We start from the raw sequence: 24,310 nt of genomic DNA on the forward strand, positions 1-24,310 counted from the left end.
AAATAGTTTAAACGGGGGTCACCTGACAGCTGGGAAGAAATGCAGACTCTCTAGCTCCCCCAGCACTCCTGAATCAGCAAGTGCATTTTAACAGGTGGACGTTGCTACAGTGTCTGGTGGACTTTCGGAGGTGACGTGATGCTGCAGAACCTGGGGGGAATAGTCAGTACCTCACCTTGGTGGCTGAGCACCTGTTAACTCACCGGGCATTGTGACTGGGTTCTTCACCTGCATGAGCCCTTTTAATCCTGAGAATCACCTTCTAAAGCAAGCATTCCTAGAGGCTCCGAAAATTTGTCCCTGGTCCTCCAAACGTGTCACTAAAAGACGGTTTCTGGAGTCTGTATTTCCTAAGCCTGAGACAGGAGAATTGAGGCCCAGCCTGTAACGGCCTGGCCTGGCCGAGGACGAAAGCCTCCAATGTCTGCAGCCCCCGGCTTGGGCGCACCCTGTGCTTCCGGTGAGCCAGGCGCCCCGCGGAGGACAGCAGAGCTGGCTCATCCCGGCAGCGGAAACTCAGTGCCCAGCCTCTGCTCATTCAGTGTCCAGCTGTGGCTTGGTGTGAAGGGCCTCGGGAGAAAGTCACCTCTGACAGAGGTCAGGAAGAGCACCTAGAGGCCCCACATCTCACCTGCAGGCTGGCTTCCTGGAGCCTCAGTTATGAAAGAAGTTCAGGGGCCTAGATAACATATTTCTCAGGAGTTGCTACCCCAAAATAGGCTATATGTTTGTGTGTATGTGTGTGTGCGTGTCTTCAATTTCTTTAAATTTTATCATAAAACGACTAGTGTCGACTGAAAAAAAATGTACAACCTAAAAGTTGAGAGTTATGCTTTATTCTGTGGACAAAACTGAGGACTTAAGCCCGGGCCACGCCTCTGAGAGAGCTCTGAGACACTGCTCCAAAGAGGCAAGGCTGGGGCGGAGCCAGGATACATTGGAGTTTTTGCAACAAAGAACAGGTAGCCAGCATATCAAAAGATTACTGTTAATAAAAGAAAACCAGATATCTCAAGTTAGGGAATTTACTGCTTTTCTATGTATGGGAAGATGCAACAGTCCAGGCTCACTGAAATCATTCCTTTGATGTGCACCTCAGCTCTCCGGGGCCAGTATCCTGTGCTTTCTCATCCTGAGTTTCCTCAGGGTGCACCATCGCGGGGTTGGCTGCAGTGCCTAATGGCTGCAGCATCCTTTGTTTACTTGATACGGCAGGCGGCATTTTTAGTTTACACTAGATATTTATTAGAAATTATTTCTCATCTTCCAATCCTGCAGCCTTTAGGATACACTGTTTTCGTGGATTCTGAGAAGGGAAATAAAATCAGTGATGATCTTTAGTCACTAAGTAATGTTTCTGTGTTCCTGCTTCCATCCCTCTGGTCTTCCTGGATGCTTAAGCATCAGTCTGTGTTTGTCACACCCAGTGCACCTCTGAAAATAACAGCTTATTACCCCAGTAGTAAACTCACAACTTGGAAATGGCAGGAATCTACAATTTCCCAAGATGTGAGGTCCTGTGAACCATCTGGAGGGAAAACATTACAGAGAAGTTATAATTATGTTTATTTAAAAAGTATCACTTAGCAAAATTACTTTTGATCACTAAAGCAAAATTAGTGTGACAATTAGGATTAATTTAGGTATTGTACAACTGTTTATTTGCTGACTTAGCACTTGGAATGAGTCTTAGACGGGATGGATCTAAAAGGAGGGAACATTCTCAAATCCACCAGCCCTTCCCGATACTGCCACAAGATTTTCCCCATATTTTTTTTTTTAAAATAAGTTTATTTATTTTATTTTTAGCCGCATTGGGTCTTCGTTGCTGTGCACAGGCTTTCTCTGGTTGCGGTGAGCGGGGACTACTCTTCGTTGCGGTGTGCGGGATTCTCAATGTGGTGGTTTCTCTTGTTGTGGAACACGGGCTGTAGGCATTTAGGCTTCAGTAATTGTGGCGCGTGGGCTCAGTAGTTGTGCGTGGGCTCAGTAGTTGTGGCACGCGGGCTCTAGAACACAGGCTCGGTAGTTGTGGTGCACAGGCTTAGTTGCTCCGTGGCATGTGGGATCTTCCCAGACCAGGGCTCGAACCCGCGTCCCCTGCATTGGCAGGTGGATTCTTAACCACTACGCCACCAGGGAAGCCCCTCCCCCCAGTCTTTTGTAATAAAAACCAGGTTTCAATTTCGGCTCCCCCACCCACTGCCATTTGGTGGCATTTTTGTTTCTCTTTAGATATCATTCTATTTTCTCTTTCTTTACCACTGACATTGGCTTATTTCATATGAATCTGTAATATATTACATACATATACTTTACAAATATTGTTTTGATTTGTTCGTGAGATGTTTCTCTTAAAGGGCCTGTCTGGGGAAATGAGTAATTTCTCATATCCTGTTCTTGCAGGAAGAATTTTGAATCGTTTCTCCAAAGACATTGGGCATATGGATGACTTGCTGCCCCTGACATTTCTTGATTTCATCCAGGTAACTAACAGTCATGTCAGAGTTCTCACAGCGCAAAGCAAAGTGCCTGTTTTTCAAGGCCTTTTCACAGGGGCTGAGATGGGCCTTTCAGCCTGACTGTGTTATCTTAATTAAGTAAAAGGCCACGTTTGTAAGAGAAAGGTGTGGTTGTGATTGGGAGGCTGAGTTAACATGAGTGACACGTGCTGTAGGAGTGGCTACACAGTCACGGTCAAGGTTGGTTCGAAGCAGTGACATGCTTGGTAAGTGGTTCTCCCGCTGCCGTTCAGCTGTCTGGCGTGGATTCCCTTCACTGTGAGCACATTTGAAAACAGAGAAAAACAATCACCTCTCACGGAAAGATAGCCTAGATTAACTAAATTATGCATCGGATTACCACAAAGGACAAATATTTACTGCACCAGTTTTTTTTTTTGGATAAAGCCAGGTGGGGTTACTTACAAAGAAAGGAATAGTAATAATAAGGTGAAAATAATACTTGAGCAAAGACAACAGAGAGCAGTAATGGAAGATACAGAGATATGGGATCAAAGTCATCTCAGAAAATGTCTTTTTTTTGTTTTTATAGACAGCTTTTCTTTTCACACGTTGATTGCTCTGTCTTAAGGTGTCTTTAAAAAAAAAGACAGAAATACCCACAGGAATATCTTGTATCCAGCCTTTGTTTTGTCTGTGAACTTGAGGTTCTAAAGAATAATGTTGGGTCATCTCATCTCTCATCCTCTCATTCAGTATTGTTGCTCATGTGGGATGTTTTTTCTGTTATTGAATTTTGTCTACTTTAAAGTGATTCAGGCTGTGGGGACTTTCTTCATTAATTAATTAATTTTGGTAATGAAATGTATTTATCAGAAGCTGCGCAGAGACACGCAGCAATGAATATCTCACTGCAAACAGCATAGCCTGTGGGCAGAGGCTTCCACTGTTTACCAACGTGAACTAAGCGGTGACTCAGAGGCAGAGTACTTTTACTGCAAAGATGTTTGATGGGATATGTCTGATTTTATTTTTCTCTTCTGCAAACTTATGTTATAAATATGTCCTGCTGGGTTAAGCCATGTGATTTATTCCCAGAAGTGGTCTTTCACTATAACAGTGTCACGTTTTGACAGTGATCATTAATTACATTGAGATTTTGTGAAAGGTTCTGTTTCTTTGCTACTACAGGCAAGGCCAAGGTTAGGTTTCCAAAGCTGGCGGGCCCACGGTATGCTGAGCCCGTGGTTAGTTAACCATCATGATCAGAATCCGTCACATGTTTTTGTATGACGTACAGAGGACAGGGATAGATGCTACCTGATTTCAGATAAAACATGCGCAGTCGTGTGAGGAGAGAAAATTCTGGTCTCGCTGATTCCCAGTCCCAGCTCTGCCACTTTTAGTTCAGTTATCTTGAAGTTTGGGACCTCCAGGTGGAGGCGTCCTGCAGGTCATTGGAAGTAAGAGTCTGGTGTTTGAGAGAGAGACCTGGGATGAGCCTGGTGCATGCGTATTCTTCACTGAGCAGGTAATAGCTGAATCTGTGACAGTGGATCAGATTGCCCAGAGAGGGCTTCCCTGGTGGCGCAGTGGTTGAGAGTCTGCCTGCCGATGCAGGGGACACGGGTTCATGCCCCGGTCCGGGAAGATCCCACGTGCCGCGGAGTGGCTGGGCCCGTGAGCCATGGCCGCTGAGCCTGCGCGTCCGGAGCCTGTGCTCCGCAACGGGAGAGGCTGCAACAGTGAGAGGCCCGTGTACTGCAAAAAAAAAAAAAAAAAAAAAAAGATTGCCCAGAGAGAGTGAAGCATTTTTAGGGACCAAGATCAGAAACTTACGGAAACCTCCATATTCAGAGAGGAAGCCAAGAGAGGAGGGAAGCAGAGGAGACACACAATGAACAGCAAGGAAGAGAGGAGGAAATAGGTTGGGGAACCGAGGAAGGACAGGCCTGTTCAACGCAAAGGAGAAGCTAAGTCCCTGGAAAGTTGTCAGTTGATTTAGAAATCAGGAGGCTTCTGGTGACCTAAGAAGCAGGTTTCAGATGGGCGGGGCCAGACTGCAAAGGGCTGCAAATTCAGGAGGCGTGGAGGAAGCTGAAGTGAAGGCAGGCTACTCCTGGAAGGAGTCTGAGTAAAACCAGAGAGAGGCCCATCCGGAATGTAGGGTCTGCGGAGGAGTTGCTGGTTGGGTGTTTAGTTTTGGGGTTGGGGGTGTGTGGTGGGTAATATTTTCCTCTGCCCCTCCTTCCCCTCAACAAACAGGGATTAGCGTTGACGCCCTGAAGTATGGGGGTGAGTCAGGCAGGAATCCTCCCCTCCAGGCCCCCAAGGGGAGGGAGACACACAGAGATCCACCCCTGGCCGCCTTTGGAATCCTAACTGTGGCAGCGCCCTGGGGGAAGTCCTGGAAGGCAAACTGGGTGTGGGGCTGGAGGTAGTAAGGGAGCCTGGTCCAGGAGGTGGGCGTGGCTTCTAGAAAGCGACCTTTGATCCCAGATGAGAGGAAAAGGCCTCTGTGGATAGTGGGGAGGAGGGGCTGCTGAAGCCGTGTTCCCAGTGGGAACCAGTCTTTTCTCTCTGTCGTCAACTGAGAGTGGAATCGGGAAGGGGCTTGAAAGTGTTTGTTCTGTTTTAAAGGACATAGTTAGTGCCAAATGTGTTCGAACTCATTTTTGATGATTCTGCTTATCCTTGGTATATTTGATAAACCTTGGAAGGTACTTGATCATGTTCATTTTTATTTTTACTACTTCTAAAGTGTTTATTCCATATACTTTTCCTCATCTAATTCCTTGTCTTTCCCGTAAATGAGGTATCAGATAATTCATTTAATGTCTTGTAATAGTGATGCCAAGTATGGCTGATGAAAACCCTGGATTCTGAGTAGTGGTCCACACTGCAGGACAGTCCATTCCCACAGGCAATGTCATTCAGAGACCACATCCCAGCAGAGGGGCGATCACGAGTTTGTACACCATCATGTACACTGACTCTTGCAGCTACCAGATATGTGGCCTGTCCAGTCACATTACAGTTGCTGTGGCCAAAGTGGAGCTGTTTGCAATTCCAAAGGAAGAAGGAAGGCAGCATAAAAAAAAATTATGTAGTGTGATTCCACATGGTAATCATTTATGACGTCAACAGCTTTAAAGTGTGGTGGAGTGGGGAGCCCCGCGGTCTCCCTTTCCAAGCTTGAGTCCTAGCTCTCCCTCTTACTGTCTCTGCCCCACAAAGCCACACCTCCTTATCTGTAAAATAAAGAAAATAATACCAAATTCCGTAAGGGTTGTTGGGAAAACAAAATGAAGTCGTTTTAATAAAATTCTTTGCATAACATCTAAGTGCATGTTGAGCACTAAATAATGGGTAGTTATTTTTGAAAGACCACATGTAGGGACTCTCCTGGTGGTCCAGTGGCTAGGACTCCATCCTCTCAGTGCGGGGGCGGGGGTGGGGGAGTGGGGGGGTGCCTGGGTTCGATCTCTGGTCAGGGAACTAGGTCCTACATGCCTCAGCTAAGAGTTTGCATGCCACAACTAAAAGATCCCACATGCCGCAACGAAGATCGACGATCCTGTGTGCCGCAACTAAGACCCTGTGCAGCCAAATAAATAAATACATAAAAATTTTAAAATAAATAAACACCGCATGTATTTTTTGTTTTGTTTTTGTTTTTTTGCGGTATGCGGGTCTCTCACTGCTGTGGCCTCTCCCGTCGCAGAGCACAGGTTCCGGACACGCAGGCTCAGCGGCCATGGCTCACAGGCCCAGCTGCTCCGCGGAATGTGGGATCTTCCCGGACCAGGGCACGAACCCATGTCCCCTGCATTGGCAGGCGGACTCTCAACCACTGCGCCACCAGGGAAGCCCTGTATTTTTAAGTAGGAGAAATAGTCTGATAATGGCATTATGTTGCATTAAAATGGTTGTCACAGACAGTTTCCAGGCTCATAAATATCGCCTCGTGAGTTTGTATTACAGAGATTCTAGGTTTGTAATCCCTGAAGATATTAATGGACACTTTCCCATGTAGACTCACAGAATAAAATCAATTATTTTCAAGATAGACCATTGAGCACGAAATATTTCAAATTAATGTAGTTTTCATACGATTTGCCAGAGTCCCAGATAACATTAAGGAATCTTAATTATCTACAATTCTTGTCATTAAAATCATCACTTCCAAGAAGTCTTCCTATTAGTAAAATAAGTGAAGACGAAGGTAAGATGTGGAAGTCAGGTTTAGGCATTTTAATTTTGTTTAAAAAAGTTTGGGACTGCTCTGAGCATGTGGACTTGCACACAGCTGCCCTCAGCAAAATGCTGTAATTTATTGAGGAAAATTGAATTGCAAAACCTTTTTCCCCACACACCCCTCATTCAGGGGAAAAAAAAAATCAGCAGCTTGGCTGAGCTCAAACAACTGACTTTTCATATCCTTTCACGGACACAAAGGGCTAATCGTGAGGTTGCTTGAGCCACCAATGCTGGCAGTGGCGGGGACCACCATGGAACGTGTCATTCCCTCCTCACCACACACAAAACACATTGACTGCAGCTTTATGAAGTGAAAATGCCCAAGAAAAAGAAAATGTGAAGGAGGTGTTCTCAGTCATTTCTTTCCAGAGGGGGGAGCGCAAAAGAACAAGCTGCTGCATCTGGATATTGGGAACAAAGCCAGCCTGAGACCAGGGGCTCATAGCTTGGGTCACTTGCTTTTATAGAAGCAAAGAGTGGAACTGCCTTTGCTTGTCTCAGTACCACTGACCCTTGCATTTCATTGTGTAGAGATGTCAGGGAAAGTGTGTAGAAAGCATCTCAGCCTCTCTCACTGAACAATGACTTTGTCATTTTGAGGTTTCTGTGGTGTGTTGATCCCGTCCCCACCCTCTCCCTCAAATCCCCATTGGAGATATTTATTTTAATATATATTTCATACTATTCCTTTGTGAATAGTTTCTTCCAGTCTGTGGCTTGCCTTTTTACATCCTTAATGGAGATCAAGTTTCAATTCTGATGAAGTCTAACATGTACCCTTTTGTTTCTTTTGTAGCTCATGTTTTTGTATCCTAAGCAATCTTTTTATCCTTAGGAGCGTGAAGATATTGATACTTTCCTATTCTGTCTTTTTAGAAATTGATGCATCTTGTGTTATTTTTTGTGTATGGAAGAGTAGTACATGGTTGAGGTTTATTTTTTTCCAGTTATTCTAGCCACATTTGTTAAAAACACTTTTATGCACTGAATTGGCACCTTGGTTAAAAATCATTTGACTGTATTTGAGGACGTCTGCGTCTGTATACTTTATTTTGTTCCACCGACCTGCTTATCTATCCTTATACCAATACTGCAGTCTTGGTTATTATACATTTTAGTAAGACTTGAAATCTAGTAGTTTCGACCTGTTTATCTATCCTTATACCAATACTGCAGTCTTGGTTATTATACATTTTAGTAAGACTTGAAATCCAGTAGTTTAAGTCTTCTAATTTTGTACTTCTTTGTCAAGCTTGTTTTGATCATTCTAGATTCTTTTCTGTGTAAATTTTAGAAGCCTTTTCAAGTTGTTTTATCCTGCTGGAATTTTTATTAATATTTTCTTTTATCTATAGATTGATTTGAGGACTCTGAGTCTTAACAATGTTGAATCTGCAATTATGAATATGGTATCTCTCCACTTATTTAGGTTTTCTTTAATTTTAGGAATGTTTTGTAATTTTTAGTATAGACATCGTACATTTCTTTGGTTTAATTTATTCCTGAATAGTTGATGTTTTTTTCATGACATTATTGTATTGTTTTTAATACCATTTTCAACTGCTTGTTGCTAGTTTATAGAAATATAGTTGATTTATTTGTGAATTCATTTTGCATTTCCTGGAGTTGGTGGTGGTGCTTTTAAAAATTCTGTAGGGTTTTGTACATAAGCAGTCATGTCAGCTGTAAATAATGACAGTTTTATTTCTCCATTTCCAATATTTATTTTCCTTTCTAGACTTATTGTTGTGGCTAGAGTTTCCAGTACAGCATGGAATAGAAGTGATAAGACATTCTTGTACTCTTAGGGCAAAATCTTTCAATATTTTTTCATTATGAATGATCTGAACTGTGATTTTCTAGGTAGATATCTGTTATCAGATTGAAAACTTTTCCTTTAATTCCTCAATTGCCAAGAGTTTTACTTTTTTTTTTTTTTAAATCAAGAATAGGTGTTGAGGGCTTTTCTGGTGACGCAGTGGTTGAGAGTCCGCCTGCCGGTGCAGGGAACACGGGTTCGCGCCCCGGTCCGGGAGGATCCCACATACCGCGGAGCGTCTCGGCCCGTGAGCCATGGCCACTGGGCCTGCGCATCCGGAGCCTGTGCTCCGCAACGGGAGAGGCCACAACAGTGAGAGGCCTGCGTACCGCAAAAAAAAAAAAAAGAATAGGTGTTGAATTTGGACAAATATTTTTTCTACATCTCTTCAGATAATCCTATGATTATTCACCTTTATTCTTTTAATGTGAATTATAGTGATTGGTATTTGAAGGTTAACCTTACATTCCTGGAATAAACTCCACTTGGTCATGATATAGTATCTTTTTTTTAATGTATTATTGTATGTAATTTGTTAATGTTTGGCAAGAATTTTGGTTTCTGTTGTTCATGAGAATATTGGCCTGTAATTTGCTTTTCTTGAACTATTTTGTCAGCTTTTGGTATCAGAATTATGCAGGCCTCAAAAAAGACAGGAAATATTTCCATTTTGTGGTGGTCAGTTTTATGTGTCAACTTGACCAGACTACATTCTCCAGTTATTCAATCAAAAGGTAATCTAGGTGTTGTTGTGTAGGTATTTTGTAGATGTGATTAAAATCCATAATCAGTTGATTTTAAGTAAGAACGATTATCCTGGATAGTCTGGGTGGGCACAGTTCAGTCAGTTGGAAGGACTTAGGAGCTAAGCCTTCCCTGAAGAAAAAGAAATTCTGCCTGTGGGTAATAGCCTCAGCTCCTGCACAGGAGTTCCAGCGTATCCTTTGTAACAGCCAGCCATGTGAATTTTGGACTTGCCTAGCCAAGTTTGATTGTGGAGTATTATCATTTTTATATTGTTAGATTCAGTTTATTGGTATGTTGTTTCATATTCCTAAGACAGTTTGGTTTATAGTTTTTCTTTCTTTTAATGTCTTTGTCTGGTTTTTACATCATAATGCTGTACTCAAATTTCCTGGAAGAGTTTGGTAAAACTTCTTTTGTACAATTTATTTGTGTAGCCCTCTTGGCCTAAAGTCTTTTCTGTGGATACAAATTCTTTTTTTTTTTTTGGACCACGCTGTACAACTTGCAGGCTCTTAGCTCCCCAACCAGGGATTGAACCTGGCACCCCGGCACCCTGGCAGTGAGAGCGCCAAGTCCTAACCACTGAATCACCAGGGAATTCCCCTGGATTCAAATTCTTAATTCAATATGGAATTATTCAGATTTTCTGTGTCTTATGTCAGTCTTTGTATGTCATTTTTCAAGACATTTGTCCTTTGCATTAAAATTTAAAAATTTATCAGCACAATGTTTATTATATCCTCTTTATAATACCCATGGTATCTCTTGTGCTATCCTCTTTTAATTCAAATTAATGGTAAATTTCCCATTTTTGTTTTGTTTTTTTCCTTACATTTCATGGTGCTTTCAAAGAACCAAGCTTTGTATTTGTTGATTTTTCTGCTTAGAAGTTAGTTTTCGATTACATTCATGTCTACTTTTTTCTTATTTCCATTCTTCTACATACATTAGTTTAATATGCTGGGGTTTTTTTAAAATTATAAGATATATTTTAAATTCTTGACTTTTAGCTTTTTCTTTTTGTAAGACTTTATTTTTTTGTTCGGGCATTTTTGCAGTTCACAACAAAATTACGAAGACGATATAGAGATTTCCCATGTATTCTCTGCAGCCTTTAAAAAAATGTTTAAATTGTAAATGTACCTCTAAGCACAGCTGTAGTTTACAGCCCTCAAATTTTAATATTAGTAGATTTTCATTTCTTTTGCCAAAATACTTTCTAATTTTATTACAATTTTTGAACTAGGTGATATTTTCAAGTGTATTAGTGAGCTTCCAAACATTTATTAATTTTCTAGTTACCTTTTTGTCACCGATTTCTACTTAAATCCATGTAGGTTAGAATATGTTGTGTACAATTTCTGTCCCTTGAAGTTTGTTGATTCTTGCTTTAGTATAGCATACATGTAACTGAAAAGAACGTATTATGTAGTTATTTACTGCAGTGTTATGTAGTTATTTACTGCAGTGTTATGTAGTTATTTACTGCAGTGTTATATAGTTATTTACTGCAGTGTTATGTAGTTATTTACTGCAGTGTTATGTAGTTATTTACTGCAGTGTTATGTAGTTATTTACTGCAGTATTGTATATTTCTTAATTAGGTCAAGTTTGTTAATCATGTTTTCAAAACCTTCTATATCCCTCTTGATGTGTATCTGCTTGTTTTATCAGTTATCGAGGTGAGTTTAATTCTCCCATTGTGAGTATGGAATTGCCTATTTCTCCTGAGTCCTGTCAGATTTTCCTTTATATATTTTGAAGCTATGTTATTAAAGGATGATACAAATTTAGATTTTAAAAAATACCTTCTGGATAAATCAATGCTTTATTCTTATGAAACGTTTTCCTTATTTCTAGGAATCCTTCCTAACTTCATTTTCATAGTGGTGTAGATAGATACTCCAGCTTTCTTTTGGCTAGTGTTTTTATGGGGTACCTTTTTCAATGTTTCATCTCCACCTTCATGTGCTATTATTTTTAAGGTGTGCCTTTTTAAAAGCAGCAAATAAATGGACTTCAGTCTTGAATTTTGTAATAAGCATGAACCCTGACAAAAGGTAGAAAGGAAACTATTGATCAATGAGATACGCTGAACACAAGGGAAGAAGTGCACTATGTTTCCCCAGTGCTTTCTGTTGTGTTGATTAACAAACTGTAAACCAGACACCACCATTCACTCTTCAGCGGAGTTAGCTGTGACTCTCAATTGGGAGCTAATTGAAGGATACACAGGTTCCAGAGCTGGTGTGGTTGTGAAAAGATCCAAGGCAGCCAAATGAGGGATGAAGGTGTGCTTAGTGTATGCCAAGGAAAAGACAAGTTTAGAAAAGCTTAGACTTAGGGTTTGTGTACATCTCATCATACAGATATGACACCCCAGTGTTCTGATTGAACGGAGTTAACCGAGGTGGGTGAGGTCAAAGGAAACAGAGGTGAGAAACGAGGGATCTGGGAACCAGAGCTGATCTCTGAGCCTCCGGAGAGGTGCAAGGTACTCTGTCAGCTTACATGCAGACTCAACGCTAACCCTAGGTTGGCATTAAGTTTAGGAGCTTACATTTAGAAGCCTTCCATGTTTTTCCTTTTGCTTCTATTTATACTGTAATTGAAGGGTAATGAGTATTGTAGGATAGGAGTTACAGTTTTGTTTTGTTTTGGTTTGGTTTTTCTGCGGTACGCGGGCCTCTCACTGTTGTGGCCTCTCCCGTTGTGGAGCACAGGCTCCGGATGCGCAGGCCCAGTGGCCATGGCTCACGGGCCCAGCCGCTCCGCGGCATGCGGGATCTTCCCGGACCGGGGCACGAACCCGTGTCCCCTGCATCAGCAGGCAGACTCTCAACCACTGCGCCACCAGGGAAGCCCCGAGCCCTTTGTTTTGATCTTACCTCTGCTTCCCAGGTAATCTGCCGGGCTGGGTTAGTCATAAAAGACCCTCACCTGGGGAGAGCCAGATTATTGAAACTGGTGAATGTTGTCCAATCAAATGATGCGAATCTGCTAAAAAACTGTAATTTGGATTTTTTCCTAATTGACATTTCAGCAGGTTTTTTTCCTGACAACCAACAATGGCAAGCCAAGTGACTTTACTTAAGGCTAGACATAGAAGGAGCTGGAAGGACCGTCCCCGTGAGCACGAAGGGTGTAGCAGAGTGGGACACATCAATTAATCTGTTGGCTGTAAGAAATTGTTCAGCTGTAGGTATAATAGGAGAGAGGTCAGACAGCCCTATTCTTCTCCGCTTATGATTGTTATTGTTCCTTCAGAATTCCATTCCTCTTCTGAGTTTTATACTGATACCAAGGCAGAGACTGGGAGAAACAGGAAAAGCACATGGGTCTACATCCAGATCATGCAGTTTGGTTCACAAGGGCTCCGGGTCATAAAGTCACAGTTCTGGAAGCTTCCTCCTCCTTCCAGGCCCCTCCTGCCTGCAGCTGTGGCTCTGGGATTTCCTGAGCATGAACAGTTCCTGGCTTTCTGTAAGGAACGCACGAAATTTCCGGGAAAACTTAGGACAACTACTTACCTCCCAGCTTCATGTTTCTTATCTGTAAATGGACAGGACAGTTCTTAGTTTTCTTATTCACAAGATGGTTGTGAGGATCCCCTGAGAAAACTGATTTGGAAGAGCTGTGAAACGATAACCTGCATCTCTGTGATACAGGCATTACCCCGCTAACCCGTCCCTCAGAGATGCACCGGGGCCAGCTGCCCTGGGTGACAAGGCGGGGAGGGCCCTGCGCTGGAGAGCACAGGATGCAGGTGCTGGCTCTGAGAGGACACAGAACAACTGGTGTTCACTCGGACAAGCATCTCAACCTTCCCAGCCCAGCTCCTTTTAGGTCAAAATTTCCATCAAATGTGATTACTACCTGCAAATTATTCATGCCACTCTTTCTGTTAAACCAGCCTGTGAAATTCAGTTGTCAGTCGCTTAGAATCCTCAAAAAAGTGTTCACACGTTCTTCGCTGTGTTTCCCCAGCGCTCTGTGACCTGTACAGGTCACCATGGATTTGTATCCATCTGAGACTAAAATTCAGAGGCCTTGGCTGACGCTATGTGAATCTGCACGTCCCCCCAACCCTGCCCCGCTTTCACAGCAGGAGATGCTAAGTGCTGATTGCGTTCCTGTCGCCTGAAGCTGTACGCCATGATATCATACTTCTCCCGAGAAAGATGGATGTTTAAATCAGCATCCTTCGGTGCCCTGGGTTCCTATTCTGTCTGCTGTCTTTTTAAGCCAAGATCATTTCCTGAGATAAAATCACCTCGTGGGATGAGATGATGATTAAGTGAATGTTCATGGAGCTCTTAGCACAGTGCCTTGCATACAGTAAACACCTGGTAGACGGCATCTGCTGTTGTTATAATCATTAGCCTTTGAAATGGACATTTTAAATACTTAGCATAATGATAGGAAGTTGGGAGCAGGCTTAAATGTGTCATAATGGCTGTAACCTGGGCTCTCCAGCTCCGTGACTTGTGCTTTGCCGTCTTGATCAAGTTGCTTTTCCTCTCCCTGTGCCTCAGTGTCTCCCTCTGGAAGGTGAGATAATACTATTACTCGATAGGGCTATTGTGAGGATCAACTAAGTAAATACACGTGAAGTGTTAAATGTACAGCCGGTACACATTCAGCACTCAGTATGTGCTAAGTATGTTCAGAAAACCAAGAAAGAAAGAGGAATGCCTACTTCCAGAGGTCAACGTTTGAATTTTTTCCTGCTTTTCTGGACACTGAATTTGTAATTAACCACTTCTTTATCCCTACACGTATAGACGAAGCTTCTGAATTCCTCATCTGCGGTACCTGCTTGCTCATCTCTCTGGTAGCACCTACTGACTCATGATACTTTGGGATTCAAGTCCTACTCTGAGTCTTGAATATTCTCATCTGTGAAAAATAGTAATGCCTGCCTCACAGGGCTACTGAGTGTATCACAAGAGCTAATACCTAGAAAGTTCTTACAGTGTTCGACACACGCAATAAATAAATGCGAGGGCCACCTATAATTTTATTTCTTTGGATGGGAAAGCATTCCCTACCATTCCAACAAGTCTTTCAAGGAATGCAATCCTAACAAAACAGCCAAGTTTATCTTTGAAAAGAATCCTTGACAAGGAGGCCTCTGTATCTCTTTCTGCTATTTTAGACATTTCTCCTTGTGATTGGCATGGCAGGCGTGATGGTGGCTGTGATTCCTTGGACTGTGATGCCCCTGGTTCCCCTTGGCATCATTTTCTTTGTTCTTCGGCAATATTTCTCAGAGACGTCAGGAGATGTCAAACGCCTGGAATGTGCAGGTGAGTTCCCGGGGCTCTTGGGTTGGGATGGCAACTCAGCCTGGCTTCCGTTTGTGCTGTAATGGACCAGACCCCTGAAATTCTGCAGACTCTGTCTTCTGGAATTTCTCACTAAGTTAACATTAGGTAATTAGATATTATGGCCACTGTGAGTCCATGTGGCCCTTAAGGCAAATGGAGCTGGTGGCGGGTCAGCTGCAGCTTTGCATTTTAGCACGAGGAGGACGAATTGAGCACCGTGAGGACAGGGGACTGTTTCTGTCTTGTTCATGACATGCTTCCTCACACAGAGCATCTACTCCATAAATACTTTTCTTAAAAATACAATATTTCATCATGCTGGAACTAATGAAGAAGGGAAACGGGATTTTTCTTCTCCAAAAGTTACTAGAAGTGACAAGGAAAGGAAAAGATTAGGAAAAGGAAAGGAGACATCCGGAAACATATGTCAGAAGTAATATATTTGAAAGATACATTCTTTCTCATGTTCAAAGATGGCAATTAAGTTGCACTTGTTAAATGCTTTGAAAAGGTAAGTGCTGTTATTTTCAGGTTTGCAGTTATCATCACCAGTATTTGGTGTGGTACCACCCTGTTTGTGGTCCCCCTTCCCCAATGCTGTTCATATAAATGGCTGCTGAAAATAATCCCCTGAGGAGGACACAGGAGGGGGAATCCGTTCCGTACGCATGTAGTTTATTACTCCATTCAACTTCCTAGTTTTAGAATAATGGGAAACACATTTTATGATTAATTATTCTATTCTGCAGGTAATCAGAGAGGATGAAATAATTCAGAGCTTATCTCGCTATTAATGCACAAACATATTTCATTAATATTGAAACAAAAAATTATAAGTAGAATTGTTATGTATTTTTTAAAAAGGTATAAGGACAATAGCCAAGAAGGAAGGAAGGAAGATGTTTACATCAGAAATCCCAGCCATGGGTAGTTATTGCAAATTAATACCAACTTAACTTTCTAGAAACCAAGCCAACAAGAGAAGCATACTGATCCCAAGGTTCTTCATATCTACTAAGTGGAAAAACATCTAAATTCATCGAGACAAAGGAGTTTTTTTGTTGTGGTATTTGTGTGTTTTTTTAAAGAATGAATTCTTTTTTTTTTTTAAAGAAGATGTTGGGGGTAGGAGTTCATTAATTAATTTATTTATTTTTGCTGTGTTGGGTCTTTGTTTCTGTGTGAGGACTTTTCTCTAGTTGTGGCAAGTGGGGGCCACTCTTCATCATGGTGCGCGGGACTCTCACTATCGCGGCCTCTCTTGTTGCGGAGCACAGGCTCCAGACGCTCAGGCTCAGTAGTTGTGGCTCACGGGCCCAGTTGCTCTGCGGCATGTGGGATCCTCCCAGACCAGGGCTCGAACCCGTGTCCTCTGCATTAGCAGGCAGATTCCCAACCACTGCGCCACCAGGGAAGCCCCTAAAGTAATGAATTCTTAAGAGGCATTTATCCTAAGTATTTACGTAAAGGATAGTGGGCATCAGTTTCATAAAAGCTGTAGAAAAAACGTTCAGTCATCAAGAGAACCAGCTAAAGCCCCGTGAGGTCTGGTTTTGTGAGGTGTTTGAATGGACTGTGGAGCAGTAGAGTCCAGATGTGTGCGCTGTTCTGCCCGTGTGACTTGGTAGGATGGTAGGACCTGGGGAAGCAGAAGAGGAAGTGATGAGCTCCATCCAGTCTTCTGTGTACGCAAGGCTTCAGGTGTTTTATGATTTGAGGCCACTCACAAAATGGAGTCATTCAATAGTCTTGTTGCAAAGCAGATCTGGTACATTCAAAGAGGAGTTGTACCAGAAGGAATGCTTGACAGAGATGTTTGCCTGGGGCAAGGGCCGCCTCCCATCCATATGAAAGTGGAGAGGAGGGCACCTCCTGAGGCTTTTTTAAAGAATCAGTACAGGAATTCTTCAGTGTTTGTTATGGGGGTTTTGAAAACTTGGGCACAGCTCCTGTGGAGTATTTGTGTTTTCGGCACCCCTAGTAGGCTGTGACAGTGTTAGACCGTAAATTCAATCTGGATACCCCCTCCTCCACTCCCCCAGATAACTAAATGTGGTGGTCAGTTCATTAGAACTGTTTATGTTTTCTCTCTAGATAGTGGGTCTGTGTCATAAATAATAACACTGCTGTTTTCTCTGTACAGTAAATGATAGTATGTCTTAAGGCCACTGCTAGAGCCACTAGCAAAAAGAAGGACGCCTGATTGCTATGGCCAGACGACATAAACCTGCTTCATTTTTGTGCTCTGAAGAACTACTAAAGTCCTGAGGTTTATTTTCATTTATTTATTTATTTATTTTAACATCTTTATTGGAGTATAATTGCTTTACAATGGTGTGTTAGTTTCTGCTTTATAACAAAGTGAATCAGTTATACATATACATATGTTCCCACATCTCTTCCCTCTTGCATCTCCCTCCCTCCCACCCTCCCTATCCCACCCCTCCAGGCGGTCACAAAGCACCGACCTGAGGTTTATTTTCAGATCCTACTGCCTAGCTGCCACTGGAAGCTTAGGTTAACTTTTGTCATCTTAATGACAAATCTGCAGCTGATTATAATGGGGTTTTTTGGGCATATTTTTGCAAAAGCGAGCGTAGCTGTGGTCAGTCAGGGAGCAGTACGTAAAACCAAGATGAAGTTTGGTTGCCTTTCTCTAGCCAGCTTTATCCATTTGGCAGTGCCTGAATGCTGAAGCCGTATCCAAGGTCACAGACTCACACTGTCCGTCCCTGACAACAGCAGGTTATAGCCTAGTTCACGGCGGGGAATGAAAATCGTAAGGGTCCTTCCTGCCCAGCAGCCTGAAGCCCACCTGTTCCTTGATGTGCAGGAGCCAGACCCTGGTGCTCGTGTTCAGCGTGCTCTTAGAGAAGATGCCAGGAAATGAATGTGACACCAGGCCCCAGACCCACATGAAGTCACTCAAAAGAGAACGGACATTAAGGCCACGGTCAGATTCTAAAAGAGTGATGTGAGTGTCACATGCAGAGTGACCTCCAGAAGCCTTAGGTATCCAGCAGGCAGTTATAAAAACATCCATCAGGTTCATGGAGCGGAGTCAAGACCATTCAGAGCTGCCTTGGCTGCCCGGGTCCTATGGGCAAAAGGGCAATGCGATACCCAGGCTCCGTGACCTGCAAAGAGACTCTTGATGCGGGTTCAGGGGAAGTCCCAGGATGCAGGGAGACAGCAGGCTGTCCCTTCACCTTCGTATCTCACCCCAGTCCTGTGCCTGGCACTGTTCCAGTTTGGGGGATATGCCGATTTTATCCCAGCCCTTAAGTTACTAATCTGAGGTGGAGACAGCACATAGATAGCTCATCAAAATTCAGTGTGGTGAGCACTCTCACAGAGAATTAAATTGAAAAATGCTGCTGCCTCAAAAATTAGTGGATAGTACTCAGCCATGAAGAAGAATGAAATATTGCCCTTTGCAGCAAAATGGTTGGACCTAGAGAATATTATTCTTAGTAAAGTAAGTCAGAGAAGGGCAGTCTAAATACTATATGATATCACTTATATGTGGAATCTAAAAAACAATACAAATGACTATATATACAACACAGAAACAGACTCAGAGACATAGAAAACAAACTTACGGTTACCAGAGCAGGCAGGGAGGGAGGGAGGAACAAATTAGGAGTATGGGATTAACAGACACACACTACTATACATAAAGTAGGTGAGCAACAAGGATTTACTGTGTAGCACAGGGAATTCTATGCAATAACTTGCAATAACCTATAATGGAACATAATCAGAAAAAAACTGAATCACTATGCTATATACCTGAAACTAACACATTATTGCAAATCAACTAGACTTCATTAAGTTTTTAAAAAATTAGTGAACAATTTCCAACTGGAGGGATATCAGGGAAGAATTTGGAGGGAAGCATGTTTGAGGAGGACCTTGATGAATGAGCTAGTAAAGAATTTCTTTATCTAAATCTAGCTGTGATTTGAATTTGGTCAAAGATAGGCTCAGGGGCTTCCCTGGTGGCGCAGTGGTTGGGAGTCTGCCTGCCGATGGGGGGGACACAGGTTTGTGCCCTGGTCCGGGAGGATCCCACATGCCGCGGAGCCGCTGGGCCCGTGAGCCGTGGCCACTGAGCCTGCGCGTCCGGAACCTCTGCTCCGCGACGGGAGAGGCCACAACAGTGAGAGGCCCGCGTACCGCAAAAAAAAAAAAAAAAAAAAAGATAGGTTCAGAGAGAATCTTCATTTCCAGGTCATAAAAGTAAAGCTTGGTGTGACCAGGAGTTGGAGGTTTCATGTGGAGGACCCTCTACAGAAGGGGCATCATCCCTCTTCTCCCAGGCAGCCCACCAGGAAGCCCTTTGGCAGGATGTGCAACCACAGAGCACGAGAGGCAGTTGGTTTCCTTGCATCCAGCCTCCCTAACTTTCTTTGTTGTTTGTCTGTCTCTGCTTCGCCAGCACAGAGCCTAGTGTTTTCCCACTTAGCATCTTCCTTCCGGGGACTCTGGACCATCCGGGCGAACAATGCTGAACAGAAGTTTCAGGAACTGTTCGATGCGCACCAGGATTTGCATTCAGGTCTGTAAGTTTCTGGACATGATTTCAAAGGATGGGAGGTGCTGCCTTCTGAGGCTTGAGTCCTTGTCAGGTGGCCTTGCCGGCCCACACCTCTCTCTGCGCCTCCCCAGCCCTTCCTCTCAGCCTCCCCTCTGAACTTCCCTCTTCCGCTGTCACACCCCTGCTTTTCTCCCCTCACTGGCTTGCATTGTCCTTCCATCACTGTGACCTGTGGCTTTCTGTCCCTTTAGGGCAGGAGTCAGCAAACTTTGTTTTGCAAAGAGCCAGAGAGTAATAATTTAGGCTTTGTCTGCCATACTATCTCTGTTGTAACTTTTCAGCTTTCCTGTTTTAGCACAAAGACAGACAAAGATAATACATCAGCAAATGGCCAGTGGCCGTGGTCCAATAAAACTTTATTTTCAGAACAGGTGGTGGGCTGTTTTTGGCCCCCAGGCTGTAGTTTGCGGACTCTCTTTTCACAGCATGAAGGGCAGCAGATGTGACTGAGGAAAATAATTTCCTGATTTGCCGCCCACTTGATGTGTATTATTCTTTGTACCAGTGAAGTTTTTTCTAGGTAGAAATTTCAGAATTTTCTCTAAGTCTATAAAATCCTGGCTCAGTTATCCAATCTTTATTGTATTTTGAAGATAAAGTGGCATTTTGAAAGCCACATGCAGATCCCGCTAGCTGATGGTCGTTTAGGTACTGGCGCGTAAGAATAAACGCTATGCAGGGCCTGCAGTAAGTGCAGAAGGTGCTGGAAACACAGTGTGAGCTGAGCTCTCTGCTACTGGAGAAAAGGGAACAGTTGACATGTGAGAGGATGAGCCTCACTGAGGCCCAGCACTGCAGGAAATGTACCAACGAGACCATTTTTCCATGTTCTTTATTATGACTCTTGCCATCTTGTCTAATATACACTGTTTGGTTCTAATAAATTGTATTATAGCATTTATAGCGTGTGATTCCACAGTGTGGTCCATGTGAAGTCATTTGTGTCTTGATGAGACCTTTTATCTTTTTCTTTTCTTTCTTCGAATGGGTGGAGGTCTTCGCAGCTGTAGCAAGCTGACCTTCTGAACATTCCAGGTAGTGTCCTATAGTTGGGAGGAGAGAACCAAGTTTACCATTAAGCTTTTTGTTCAGCTTAGCACTTTAGGTTTTAGCTTTAGGGCTACTCAGATCTCGGTTTTGGGTATTGAGGTGAGAAAGATTCCCTGTAGGAAAGAACAGTATCCTCCCTGCTGTGTGGGTACCAGATGAGCAGGTTGGCCTGAGTGCCATGAACTCACCATCCCTAACTATTCCATAGGAACAACATTGAATAAGAGACAATGAGAGTAGTATTTAGATTTAAAAGCAGTGGTTCTTAAAACCCATTGCCTTATGTTTCGTGGTTTCATCTGCAGCTACATTGGACGTAGTAAGTGAAATTACATAATGATCCTTGAAACCGTAATGACAAAGGTCTGAATAATGACATTATTCCTCACCTGTATAATACTGTAAAATGTATGTCAATCCTGTTGGGATTAATAAACGCATCTAACATTCTTTCTAAATTTATAGTGGGTTTTTTTTTCCACTGTATTATTGTCTCAATCAACAGATAGTAAAAGTATGAGTAATACTGTCATTGCATGAAATGATTTAAATATGTAAAGGGGTCTTCTTGGTAAAGTGACAGAAGGAGCTGAGCAAGGGGTTGAGAATGAGACTGACTTTATTCCCCTTCTTCTTCCTCATTCAGCTTTGGATGCTGGTAAGGTGGGCCTGGCGCTGTCTCTCGCCCTCACGCTCACGGGGATGACCCAGTGGTGCGTCTGGCAAAGCGTCAGAGTTGAGAATATGGTGATGTTTGTCTTATCTTACCGTTCTTAGCTTTTTCAAGTCTCCTTGCCATTAAATGGCATAAAAGCAATTCTTATGTAAAATAGTAAAACTGTTATTTTTACGTCATAGGTAAAAGATTTTTTTATATCCTCCTCCATCTGTTTAAAGTTAATGTAAAATACGATATATATATATCTTTTTCTCAGTCTTATGTGTGCCGTATCAGCAGGTTTTATATTCATCACAAGCTGTCTTCAAATATAATAAATGTCTCTGTAAGAGGGAGGTTCTGAAATCCTGGAGAGAATATAAGCTAATTTCTTAGGGGTTTGTTTATTTTTGTTTCTTAAGGGGTAATTCCTCATTTTTGGTAAAAGAAGAATTCAGTATTTTGAGGTTTGTTTATTTAATTAATAGGTTCCTCTGTCCCCCATTTTAGCATTTGATCTTGTATGTGTTGAACACCTGAATTTGCTGGTGTCCCTTTTTTCTGGTAGGATAAGCCCCGTCTCAGAATGAGCTATCAAAGGTGTCAAATTAAAGTTGTTTAAAAGGCCTTAGTCAATATGTAAATTATAGTCTCTTTTGAATATTAGCATCTTTTCTCCTAAAGGGAGAGAAACAATAAAAACAAAATCTTTCCATTTCTTTCTTCTAATAGAGTAGAAAGTGATTAATTATTAAAATGAGGTTTGATGGCCATCCAGTCTGCTCATCTATGACAGATGGCCCTTCTGTGGCAACACATTACTGATTGGCGTCCATAAGTATTCTTTTCTTTAACAAAATTCTTTTGCTTTTTATTCAGGTGTGAAAAGTGGATCAATAAAATCTTTGCATACATTTCTCTAATTCTTGAATTTTAATATAATGTTGAAGGAAGTAGCTGTAAAGGACAGTGTTACATGGCCATAAACAAGTTTGCAAATCATCAAAGGCTTCATCAAACTCCTACTTCTGTCCTTTGTGTTTGCTAAGACCTTAGATATTCTTAGCCATAGAAACGCGGATGTAAAGATAGAAAAGCAGAATGCTTCATGTACAATCTCTGAACATCCATGAACAAGACCTTCCCTTCCTAACTCATGTGATATCATATGTGTTTCAGATGATTTCCGTAGAAAGAGTGATTGAATATACAGACCTCGAGAAAGAAGCACCCTGGAAATACTTCTTTCATCTTCCACCACCAGCCTGGCCCCATGAAGGACAGATTTTCTTTCAAAATATTAACTTAAGGTATAGCTTGGATGGGCCTCTGGTATTGAAGGACCTGTCATTAATTCAAGAGAAAAGGTTTGTTTAAGCCATTTGCCTCTTTAAAATCCAGCTTAAGATTGAGCACTGCATCTACTGTTGGGTTCCTTGTCGGTGTGTCAGGGGGACTCTTTGTTCCTCCTGGATGCAGATTAGATCAGTGACACTGGAGGTGAATCTTTCTTGGAAACCGACCATGGAATGGGGATCCCAGCATTTCTTTCCCTGTGTGGGGAGCTGCCTCACGGTAGTTGGTGGGCCCTGGAGCTTCTTTGAAATGCAGAATCTCAGGCCCACCCAGACTTCTTGACTCAGAATCACATTTAAACAAGACCTCCCAGTAAAGTCATTTCTCTCCCATAGGCAATTTTTTAAAAAATTTATTTATTTTTATTTTTGGCTGCATTGGGTCTTCGTTGCTGCACGCAGGCTTTCTCTAGTTGCGGCGAGCGGGGGCTACTCTTCATTGCGGTGCGTGGGCTTCTCATCGCGGTGGCTTCTCTTGTTGCGGAGCACGGGCTCTAGGTGCGTGGGCTTCAGTAGTTGCGGCACGCGAGCTCAGTAGTTGTGGCTCGTGGGCTCTAGAGCACAGGCTCAGTAGTTGTGGCACGTGGGCTTAGTTGCTCCGCGGCATGTGGGATCTTCCTGGACCAGGGCTTGAACCCGTGTCCCCTGCATTGGCAGGTGGATTGTTAACCACTGCGCCACCAGGGAAGTCCCTCATAGGCAATTTTTGATGACTGATAACCTGTGATTTCCAAGAAATGTCCTTTGACAGTTTGCAGTTGAGCTCATGAATCACCTAACCCCTCTTGTGTCTTAGCATGCGGCTCTAGAAAGTTCTGTGCCACTTACCCTACAAATTTACTTACTTTTATATTCTGCAAATCATGCCTTTACACTATAATCTAATTCTGTGTGATTCCAGTGCATTTATTTGCATCTTTTCAGTGGAGTCTGTCTTCATCACAGGCAGTTTTCATCCTGCTGTCTGGCCTTCCCCACACCAGCCTCCTGTGGGCACTATAGGTATTTCACCACAGGCTCGGCCCTGCCTGGGCTCCGAGTCAGAGACAGCCCAGTGTAGCAGTGTATGTGCAGCTCTTTCACTACCTGACGGGATCAAAAATTACTCCTGCTGCCCGAAGCAGGGCACTAGGTCTGTTTGGCCTGTTTCCCAGGCACTAGGTGCCCACTTCGCTGCAGGTTTCTCTGCCAGCGCAGCTGTGGGTGCCAGTTCTTCCTGCCGACAGCCAGCCCCTCTGAGCTCAGGTACCTGTGTCCATGTCTTGCTTCAACTGTCTGGCATAGGATGTATATGGTAGGCCTGTTCTTTTAACTGCAGCTACACCTCTCCCCACTTTCTCTTTTAGCTACACAGAGGGGCATAATAAGCTGCCAGGCCATCCAGGTGATAAGGAGGCCTCAGCAGAATGGAAAAGAGGCCGATGCGTGTATTTGAGTCCCGTCCTGTGACTCACGGGCTCTGTTGTTTCAGGCAGACTAATTAATCTTACTAAGTCTCAGTCTTTTCTTTTGCAAAATGGAAGTGATAGGACCTAACCTCTAGGGTTGTTGAACAACTTAAACAAGATAAGGCACTGCGCAGTGGTTGAGAGTCTGCCTGCCGATGCAAGGGACACGGGTTCGTGCCCCGGTCCAGGAAGATCCCACGTGCTGCGGAGTGGCTGGGCCTGTGAGCCATGGCCGCTGAGCCTGTGTGTCCGGAGCCTGTGCTCCACAACGGGAGAGGCCACAACAGTGAGAGGCCCACGTACAGCAAAAAAAAAAAAAAAGATAAGGCACTTAAAGCACCAGCATGGAGACTAGCATAGAGTAAATTCCTGGACAAAGATTGTTGTCATTTTCATAGTGTGTAAATGACCGTAACCACTTATACTGTATCAATTGTCTGCCCCATGAAAATGTGAGGTTGGCCATTTGCAATTGTATGTATGGTGGCAGAATCCATCTGTCATGTCTTTTCTCTGCCCAACTTATTGTATACCTAAATAATATGGTAATCAATTTTCCATAAATTTCTCCAGCTTGAGTT

General features: G+C 43.1%; 1 protein-coding gene across 1 annotated transcript in view; it reads left to right on the forward strand.

The window, feature by feature from the left end:
* LOC115853301 (ATP-binding cassette sub-family C member 4-like) overlaps nt 1-24,310 on the forward strand; it is a 166,779-nt gene that overhangs the window by 86,959 nt on the left and 55,510 nt on the right. Inside the window, 5 exon segments of the mRNA XM_060287854.1 lie at nt 2,407-2,486; nt 14,447-14,597; nt 19,060-19,179; nt 20,915-21,015; nt 22,106-22,297. Coding sequence (XP_060143837.1) covers nt 2,407-2,486; nt 14,447-14,597; nt 19,060-19,179; nt 20,915-21,015; nt 22,106-22,297 — 644 coding nt within the window.

The sequence above is a fragment of the Globicephala melas genome, chromosome 18 (assembly GCF_963455315.2).
Source record: "Globicephala melas chromosome 18, mGloMel1.2, whole genome shotgun sequence".
Taxonomy (NCBI): Eukaryota; Metazoa; Chordata; class Mammalia; order Artiodactyla; family Delphinidae; genus Globicephala; species Globicephala melas.